Source organism: Protopterus annectens, chromosome 6.part1 (assembly GCF_019279795.1).
Source record: "Protopterus annectens isolate FY-2018-M chromosome 6.part1, PAN1.0, whole genome shotgun sequence".
NCBI classification, from domain to species: Eukaryota; Metazoa; Chordata; order Ceratodontiformes; family Protopteridae; genus Protopterus; species Protopterus annectens.
Window position 1 is genome coordinate 204440249 of NC_056738.1, and position 10474 is coordinate 204450722.

At 39.4% G+C, this 10474-nt stretch overlaps 1 protein-coding gene across 2 annotated transcripts in view; it reads left to right on the forward strand.

The window, feature by feature from the left end:
* Positions 1–10474, forward strand: part of POLR2G (RNA polymerase II subunit G) — a 357869-nt gene that overhangs the window by 234583 nt on the left and 112812 nt on the right. For both annotated transcript variants that reach the window (XM_044075668.1, XM_044075669.1), the window contains exon 6: positions 8545–8616. In XM_044075668.1, coding sequence (XP_043931603.1) covers positions 8545–8616 — 72 coding nt within the window. The remainder of the gene's footprint in view (positions 1–8544; positions 8617–10474) is intronic.

Genomic DNA, 10474 nt, shown 5'->3' on the forward strand with positions numbered 1-10474 from the left:
TTTATCCATATATGTTTGAATCACGGACTACTCCTTTGTCCTGCACCTGTCAGTACATTTCCTCAAATACATAATTCAGGACACTCTTCTACACATAACTCTATAGATAGATTCACTAGTTTCCCAGTTCCTATTTGCAGGGACTCTATAGCTATTAAGAAAGTGTTTTTTATAATAACTGGGATATTCTTACCCAGCCAGGAGGTTGACAACAAATTAGGGCTATGGTCCTGTTTTTTACACACAAAAATTTGTTGTTAAATCTTTACGTTTCTGTTTTGAAAATAGAGACACTCAATTTATTGTTACACCCTGTCATTCACAGTAATAAAGGGATGTTTTACTTGTGGGAAAATGCTGCTGCCTGTAAGAATATTCTTACAGGTGCCTCATATACTTTTTAAACATAATAATTTTAAAATACATTATACTATATTTTGACTGAAATTCAGACAATGTTGTTTATGCAGCTATCTGCACATTGTGTTCAGCATTTTATATTGGTAAAACACATAAGCAAGCTGTCTACAAGAATCAAGGAGAGCATTGTCTTGAGCGGCTATAAGAAAATCTGATTTTACTAATGCCCTAGCTAAACACACTCACACACGTCCTTTGTCTACAGGATTTAAATTCATTGTGGCTATGATTATGTTCATATGTTTTTTGGGGATAGAAATACTTTATTGGAGGTTAAAGAATTAAGATGGCAACTAAGGTTAAATGCTAATGCCCCACCTGGACTAAATGAAAGTTTAAACATTAAATGTTTTTTGAAATGGCACAACTAACTACATATTTACTAGTGGTAGGCTTTGTTTACTTTTGAACAGGCTTCTAAATACGTTATACATAATTCAGTTAGTGGAATGTCTTGCTTCAACAGGATTCTTATTACATAATTCATGAGTTATATTTCCTAGTTGGTCTACAGTATGACTTGTCATTTCACCATTACTTTGGTTATATATACAGTATTGTATTGTAATTGTATGTTATTCTGAAGAAGTCCAACATATTAAATTGGATGAAAGCGCTAATTACTGGCTCTCAGTGTGTTTTTTCGACATTGCTATTGGATAATTCTGATTTTTACGAAGTTTTTTGGATATAGTTTTAGTTCTTCGTTGAATTTTAAAGAGTTTTTTCAGTGTATATATATATATATATATATATATATGTGTGTGTGTGTATATATATATATATATATATATATATATATGTATGTATATATGTATGTATGTATATATATATATATATATATGTATGTATATATATATATATATATATATGTATGTATGTATGTATGTATGTATATATATATATATATATATATATATATATATATATATATATATATGTATATATATATATATATATATATATATATATATATGTATATATATATATATATATAGAGAGAGAGAGAGAGAGAGAGAAACTTTTTCTCTTGGTTTCCCTTATACTTTCTGTTTGTATGTGTGACTAGAAATGGTGGAAAAACAGAAAGGGACATCTGGATTCAAACAATGTCAAGATTGTGGCTGAAAGATATCCAATTCTGATGGGCAACTTTCTTGCGTATACTGTTTGGGTGCGCCCCGTCTAGACATCACATGTAAGATTTGTCAGTGTTTCAGTGCCCATACACTGGCACGGAGAAGAAATAAGCTGGTTTTGGGTGGCTTGTTAAAATGTTCCTTGAAGAGGCTCTCTCTAAGCCTGAGACATCTAAATCATCGAAACTAAATTCAAAAAAGAGAAGCCATTCTGTGCCGACCTCACCATCTGCAGATGATATAAAATCTCAACCGAGGGTGAAGGTACCTGCATTGACTGAAAAAGTACTTTCGGCACCGACAGTTCAGTCTCCGTCAGTACAGGCGGTTACTGCAACTATACTAACTACATTGACACCGACCACTGCTTCGGTGCCAACGACCTCTTCGGCACCAACAATACCTTCTGCACCAGCTTCACTCACCTCTCATTCTGTTCTGGCTTCCCCCTCTGCACAGCAACCAATGGTGCCAAACGTCGAAACATTTATACCTACCAGTACTAAGTATTCCCCTTCTGTGGACACATTCTTCGGTCAGCTCCCCAACCCCTTCATTGATGGGCCAGTGTCTCCCTCAGGAATGTCGATCGTTCTTCCAGAAGTCTGTCTGAAGTGTACATAGTTAGATTCGTGGACCAGGTTTTGGCAGCCAGGGTCTCCCCACACCTATACAGACCTCTCTCCCTCCCAGAGCCTAGGCTTATTCTCCAGGGACTGCACCAGATTATCCTCCTTCAACCTCTTTCGTAGGATTGAAGCCCTCCATTTTGACTCTTCTGGTACCAGCTTCCTCGGTGTTGACAATGGACCTTACCTCAGCATCGGGGTAATCTCTGTTGTCTTTGGCACCATTGGATCCACTGCACACCCAGGACCGTGGTTTTGCTGTCACTTCCGATTGTTTGTATGGCACCGTGTTTGGCTCTGTGGACGATAGCATTTCCAAACCCCCCCCCCCCCGGCTCCTGTTCTGGATGGTGGCTGTGGGAGTTCATTTTCTACTCTTCAACGATCCTGTTCTAGGAATCAGAGGAGTGAGAAAATGTGGTTCAAGAAATCCCAATGTCCTTTTCGTGACACGCATGGTTAGTACTCCTCCTGGGGCAGAGGGTGGAACTCTGCTGGAAGACCTCCTCCCCGTGGCAGAGGGGGTCTGTGTAATCAGGGCTCCAGAGATTCATTTTCTGGACAACCCTGCTAGCTCTCCTGAATGGAGGCCTGATTGCTTACATCTGGAGGCAGTTGGGGGAAGATTTTCACTGCACCAATCAGCCTGGCTTACGGTAATGTCAGATTCCTGGGTGCAGAGAGTTATCACCAGAGGTTAATGTATCCCCTTCAATCTCTTACCAAGGTTTCTAAAGTGAATCACCGATGTTCCACCCAGTCAGAGGGGATCTAACAGCAGTAGAACTTAAAGCTGCTCCAAAAAAGTAATCCAAGAAGTCCCACCAAACCAAATAGGATCTGGATTTTACTAGAGATTCTTTTTAGTGCCAAAAAAGATTGGGGCCTGGAGACCAATTCCAGATCTCAGCCTACTGAACAAATTTTTTCAACAGAAGAAATTCTGGATGGTTAGGGTTCAGTCTATCCTTCCCTTCCTGGAGAAGAATGATTGGAAGTGCTCTGTATATCTTCAGGACACGTATTGCCATATAAAGATGGACTAGTACTCCAGAAGATATCACCGCTTCCAGCTAGGAGCCAGTCATTACCAATTCCGAGCACTGCCCTTCAGTCTCACCACAGCTTCAGGGTATTCACCAAATGCATGGCAGTAGTAACAGCTCACTTGAGACTACGAGGATTCCAAGTGTTTCCATACGTAGATGACTGGATCTTCACCGACCCCTCCAGGCATCTACTGCTTTAACTCATTACATCCGAGTGATGCCTCCAGGTGAATCTGTAGTTGACCCCTACTGACGCCTCTAGGTGTCACATATTGCTTGTTCATATTTGCATCAATAATTCCAAAACCATGCTATGTACAAGGTTTTAAAAGAACCAACAGTAATCGGGTGAGGAAAGAAACAGCTGATTTTTTATTTGGAGACACCTATTAAAGACAAAAAAGAGGGGTAGCCATGGGGTCTCCGGCAGCACCCTCATACGCCAACTTGGTAATGTCGTGGTGGGAAGATGAATTTCTTAAACCAATAAAAAACAATTTTAATATTTTATTTTATTACAGGTTTGTAGATGATTTAGTTTTTATTATTGAAGGAAATAGTGATACAGTCACCTATTTTCTTTCCATTATCAACAATTCAGTTGATTTTTTGAAATTTACAGAGGGAGAAATAGGATTGAAAATCAATTACCTGGATGTTTCCTTTTGGTGGGACCCCCTTGAATTAAGGTTCCATAGTGGTATTTTTAGGAAAAAAACTTTCACCAATAGTTATCTTCATTTCCAAAGTGGACATCCCACCCATATAATAAAAAACATACCAAAGGGACAATTTATAAGAGCTTGTCGAATGACAACAAAGGAAACAGATTTACAGGAAGAAATAGATTTTATTAAAAACATGTTCATAAACAGGGGATATAACACATTGCTTTTAGAAGATGCAAAAAAAGAAGTGTTAAACGGAATATTTATTATCCAGCTATATTAAACAAAAAGGACACCATTTCAGTGTCAGTTCCAACAAGTACCGCAAATAGGAAAGTGGTCTGTTCATTAGACATGACCATTGACAGTACTAAGATAACACAAGTACTCAGAAAAAATTGGAGAATTATACAGGGGAATCTTGAGATAAGCAAAATAGTGGGGGAACAACCCAATTTTGTTTTAAGAAACACCTTTAACATCAAAAAAGCTTTAGAAAATAACAACAAAGCCTTAAAATCCAACAACATTAATAAGAAAGGCATGTTCCCCTGTTTTCAATGTAACATGTGTAGATTTATTTTGCAAGGACCGTGTTTAGTAATAGGACCAATGGATAGAACTTTTGAAGTACCCCAGTACGTCGATTGTAACACCAAGGGTGTCATATATATTAGTTTTTGTAGTAGTTGTACCGCATTCTACATAGGTATGACAACTAGATGTTTAAAGACAAGAATTCGTGAACACCTCTATAGCATTAAATGTAAGGATGAAACGAATGCCTTATTTAAACATTCCCTGGTTTGCCATAATTTCAAGAAATTTATGTTTTCAGTTATAGAAGTATGCAAATCGGATTTGAGGGGGGGTGATTTCAAAAATTATGTTGAACAAAGGGAGACTCTGTGGCAAATAAGGCTTAAATCAGACAGGCCTCCGGGCTTGAATGATTCCATTAACATTAAATGTTTTTTAAAAAAATAGTAAGCTATCCATTGATAATGTTGAAATGAGACTTTTTAAGTAGTATCTCTTTAATAATCAACAAGTTTTAATTGAATGATTGAATATAAATTAGCATTGACATTATTTAAATAATGTAGTGGATTTTATGATGTATTCTGAAGAAGTCTTACGACGAAAGCGGTTAATCGAGTAAAGTTTATTACGCTATTGTTGCCTTTGAGTGTTCTTTACAGTGGAATTACTGGGGAATACAGTTGGTGAACATTTTTTGCCACTTGCTATTGGAATCAGCTGTTTCTTTCCTCACCCGATTACTGTTGGTTCTCATCTTTTGTGAATTTTATAAGGTTTTAAAAGATTTCATCTTAAAACTTGCACAATGGCAAACTCAACGGGATTAATATTTGACCTTTGTCTAGTGTAGGTAAATAGATATTAACTGTTGAGTTTGTGATATTAATTTATATAGATATCATTTTCACAGTTTACTAAATATCTCAACAACCAAGTAACAGACAGAACTCCTTAGCCTCATATGAAACCTCTCAGCTGGATGAATGAAATGCTGCTGACAGTATGTGTGTAACTTGAGTGGTTGCTAAGATATTGTTAGTTGTTTACAAAATGTTACAAATGTAATAGTTACTGTGTTTACTGTGACTTACAAAATTTGGTTAAAGACCTAGAACCTAAAAATACTACTACTATAAAAATAGTTTGTGCTGAAGAGTTTGCGATTTACACTTTTCATAACCCCTATGGTTCCAGAGATGTGAACATTTGTTTGAAATGTGAGGACATAATTTGATTCTGTAAAAGGCTGAGGCTCTGCCCATTAGAAGTTACAGTGCAAACTTCCTGAGCTCCATTGGAGTGATTGAGTTAAGGTCGCAAGTTAAAACAATAATTTCCCAAAACGAAATTCCTGCTTGCCTGTTGCTTCAAACTCTGGGAACCATGGCAGCAACTATAAACTTAGTACCCCTAGCAAGGTACCACATGAGGCTGCTTCAATGACTGTTGGCATCAGAATGGTCGATTCTAATGCATACTATGTCCCATCCAATTCTCATAAATCGCTGCAAAAAGGATTTATCTTGGTGGATGAAGCCAGTAGAAAATCTATGGGGTCACTCCTTTTCTCCATCTCTGCCCAAAGCCATAATGACCACGGATGCTTCCCAGATGTAGTTGGGGGGCATTATATGGGAAAGACTATTGAAGGCACTTGGTCCCCACAAGAGGCCAGTTTGCACATCAGTGTCCTAGAATTGAGGCCAGTGCTTTTAGCATTGCAAGTGTTCCAGTCTACCCTTCCTTCGGAGACAGTTGCAATTCAATCAGATGACAACCCCTTTTCTCCATCTCTGCATAAAGCCATAATGACCACGGATGCTTCCCAGATGTAGTTAGGGGGCATTATATGGGAAAGACTGTTGAAGGCACTTGGTCCCCACAAGAGACCAGTTTGCACATCAGTGTCCTAGAATTGAGGCCAGTGCTTTTAGCATTGCAAGCGTTCCAGTCTGCCCTTCCTTCGGGGACAGTTGCAATTCAATCAGATGACGTCGGTAGTCTGGTACATAAACGAGCAGGGGAGAACCAGATCCTACCCACTGTGTCAGGAAGCCCTCAGGAATGGGCAATGGGCTGTCTGTTCCAAACTCTTTCTGGTAACGCATATCTTGGTAAACTCCAACGTGATTGCGGACAAACTGAGGAGATGCGTCCTCCTGCCTCACAAGTGGTCTTTCAACCACAAAATAGCAGTGAAGATATTTCATCTTTGGGGCCAGCCTTGCTGCAATCTGTTCGCCTCTCAGGTAAACAGCAAATGCATCAGCTACTTTGTCCTAATTCCCTTTTACTGGGAGTCCCCTAGAGACACACTTCTCCTTGATTGGCCCCCAGGACTACTTTTTGCCTTTCCCCTGACTCAATTGATTCCCCAGTTTTTGAGGAAAGCCCAAAGATTGAGAAACGAAGTAATTCTCATTGCACCCTACTGCCCCCCCAAGTCTGTTTCCCCTTTCTTTGGCCTCAACTGGTTCACCACCCTTAGATTTTGGACCAAGGTCCAGACCTGCTGTCTTACACTTAGTGCATTCCAGTCTCCAAAATCTCAAGCTGACTGCTTGCCATCTCCAGTTCCAGTAACTGCCAAGCAAAATAACTTAATCTCTTCAGTACAAAAGATTCTTCTGGCTTCCCATAAGCTGTCCGCCAGGAAACTTCACCTTAGCAAATGGAAAAGATTTTTGATTTGGGTCTGTACAAACAACATAGACCCGTTTTCAGCATCAGTTGGTAAGGTCCTGGAATACCTAGCATCCTTATTTCAGTTTGGAGCCTCTACTTCCACAATTAAGGTTTAATTAGCCGCTATTTCCAACTTTCATAAAGGAGTTGATGATCATTCTTAGATGTGTCATCTTTTATGCAAGATTTTTCTTAAAGGCACCTTACATTTAAAACCTCTGTTCAAAGATCATATAGCACCTTGGGAATTTGACCTTAGTCTTACAATCCCTAGTTCCACACCCTTTGAGCCAGCAGCTACTTGCGACCTCAAGTTTTTGTCTTGGAAAACCCTCTTCCTAGTGGCTATCACATCTGCCAGGAGAATTTACGAGTTACAAGCTTTATCTGTCAAACATCCTTATATTTCACAAAGAGGGAGTGTCACTAAGAACCAACCTGTCCTTCCTCCCCAAGTGGTATCAAAATCTAATATTAACCAGTCTATAGACTTGCCAGTCTTCTTTCCGAATTTTTTAAACAAAGGCGAATACTGTTTACATCTGCTGGACGTCCTCAGACAGAACAATATCTTCTAGAAAATCAGACCAATTATTTGTATCTTTCTCAGGAACCAGATTAGGCAAACCTATATTAAAGTTTACCTTCTCAAGATGGCTTTGAGATTGTTACCTTTGTCTGCAATCAGAATAAACTCACTGCCAACTCCAGTCAGAGCTCATTCTACCAGATCTGTTTCCACTTCAGCGTTTTTTCCATTCTAAGGCCTCCATGGAAGAAATATGTGTAGCTGCAACTTGGGCTACTACTCATACCTTTATCACTCCTTATAAATTAGACATGGTCTCCAGGGGAAGAGCATCCTTTGGCTGTATGGTACTCAGGAATATCCTTCCTTAGGGCCGCCCAGGATCTAAAGTAGCTGTGGACTCTGTCCCATTTGTCAAGAATGAATGAAGATCGACAACATCAGATAAAAATGTTATGCCCTTACCATAACGTTCCATCTGTGTTGTCAGTCTGCATTCATTCTTGACATCCCACCCCCCTGCCCCTCTGAAAGATTTCTGGAGTATCGGATCTGGTCCTGGGAGGTTATAAAGTTATACCTTAGACAGGGTTTCTGTATTTTTTATACTAGGCTGCAAACTTGATCTGAGGTAATGGGGAGAAGGGCATTGTGTGTAAAGCCTTAGCTCCAGAGGTTTTGGCTGGCTGGAGCTATATAACTGCCAAGACAATTCCAAGAGGACGGAACCAAACCCATCTGTCAAGAATGAATGAAGATTGACAACATAGATAGAACATTATGGTAAACACATACCTTCTTTTAATATACATAGTCATTTCAGTGACAATGTTACTTTTTATTTTCCTTTTGTATGAACCTTTTTATTGTTCTGTATTCCAGGACATCGTTATCCAGCAAGACGATGAGATACGGTTGAAGATTGTAGGAACCAGAGTGGACAAGAATGATATAGTGAGTTCTGTTGAACTTGTAAATGTTTTAGTAAGAAACTTTTAAGAGAAATGGTGAGAAAATGTAAAGGAAATGACATATTGTAATTCCTAATACGTGTGCTAACTGTAGTAAAGTCACTAGAAATGGAGTAATGCAGACTGCAAGCAGTGGCTCTGTGTTCCAGAATGAAGAGTATAGCCAGCAGTGGGATGGCCCTTCATTGTCTCTGAAGCCAAATATGGCTGTTGAAGCAATCTGATGCATTTCATAAGAATGTGTCACAAATACTTCATAGTCCTTTACATTGATCTTCTCAAAATACTGGGGGTTAACAGATGTTTTAAGTACTTGAATAACTGTGTTAATACTAAGCAAAGTAAATGTCTGGCTTGTCCTAAATTCTTAGTTGTGATATTCTGAATTTCATATTGCCCTGGCCCAGGTTGAGAGTCGGTGACCTAGTATTTATTGTGTTGAGCTAGAGCACAAAAAAGTGCAGAAAAGATTGCAAATCAGAGACAAATGAGGACAAAGGTTGCCATAGTTTTGCGTTGAGTGCCACATATGAAGCAGACGTACAAAATGTATGCAATTTAACTTCTCATGTATGCTGACTGAGAAAAGAGCAATACTGTGCATCAAGACTGTCTGCAGACATTGTGTTCCTGTGCCGTTACTGTGCTGTAGTAGTAGAAGTCAGTTGCATTGTTTTCTGAGCACAGTTTGAGATTCTCCAGCTCACCTTACCAGCACTTGCAAATACAATATGATCAATATTCAGTCTTTTGCCATTATAAAGTTGCTACTGGTATTCTAGCGCAACAGCACCCTGACTGACAGCACACCAGGGAACTGGCACGCACATGCATGTGCTTGTGCGCAGACAGACACACACACACACATTGCATGTTTGCATTTTATACACACAGATCAGATTTTTATGTTGTGACCCTTGTATAGAGCTGTTGCTGCAGTAATAGCGTTGCAGTGCCAAAACCACTCCCATGAACACCACTGGCACCACTAACATGAGTGTGTAATGTGGTAAGACTCTACCTGTGTGATGTGTGGCAGAGTACTACCAAATGTTCTTTAGAACTGCTTTCCCTTTTATGAATTCTCATGCTAGCAGTAATGGTTTATACAGTGTTCTATCATTCCCTGCATGGGACACTGAGTAGGTTGTGCTGAGATAGATTTCTGCATACAGACACAGCTGTGTAGTGATACATTGCTTTCCACTTAAGTACTCTTAGTATGCATGCTCACAGATACTTGTGCACCAGGCATAAATGACGATACTACCATACTGTGCACCTTCATACATACCAAAGGCAGATTGAACACTTTTATTCAGGACTTTGCACATTGCTACATTACTGTACACCTCATACATAATTTTTCAGTTTGTATACTTGATATTTGAAATATTTTGCAATTGTATGTCCCCAAGCGACTAGTGACTGTTCCTGAGGCAGACTTGGGGGTGACGTGCTGAATATCAGCAAGAATTTGCACACCGCAGTTGCAGACATCAGGTAAACACTGCTGGATGCTGTTGTGTGCCACTTATTAATTTATTTTTTCCCCCGCCAGACCAGAAATTTGTTTCAGGACAGTGGGGACATTCCCACATTTTTTTTTCTCAATACGTCATGGAATATTTTACATACACAGGAGCTACCACCATCTCAGGCAAATGACACCTTTGTTTAATGTCTCATTCTAAGTATGGCACTCTCAGAAGTACAGAACAGCCCTTATGCTGCATCGCAGTGCCAGCAGTAGAAAAATTAGCCCAAATGGTTGTAAGGGAGTAGAACCCACAGCCAATTTCCCGCAGGTTGCCAAAAGCAGTAAAAAAAAGCACCCACAT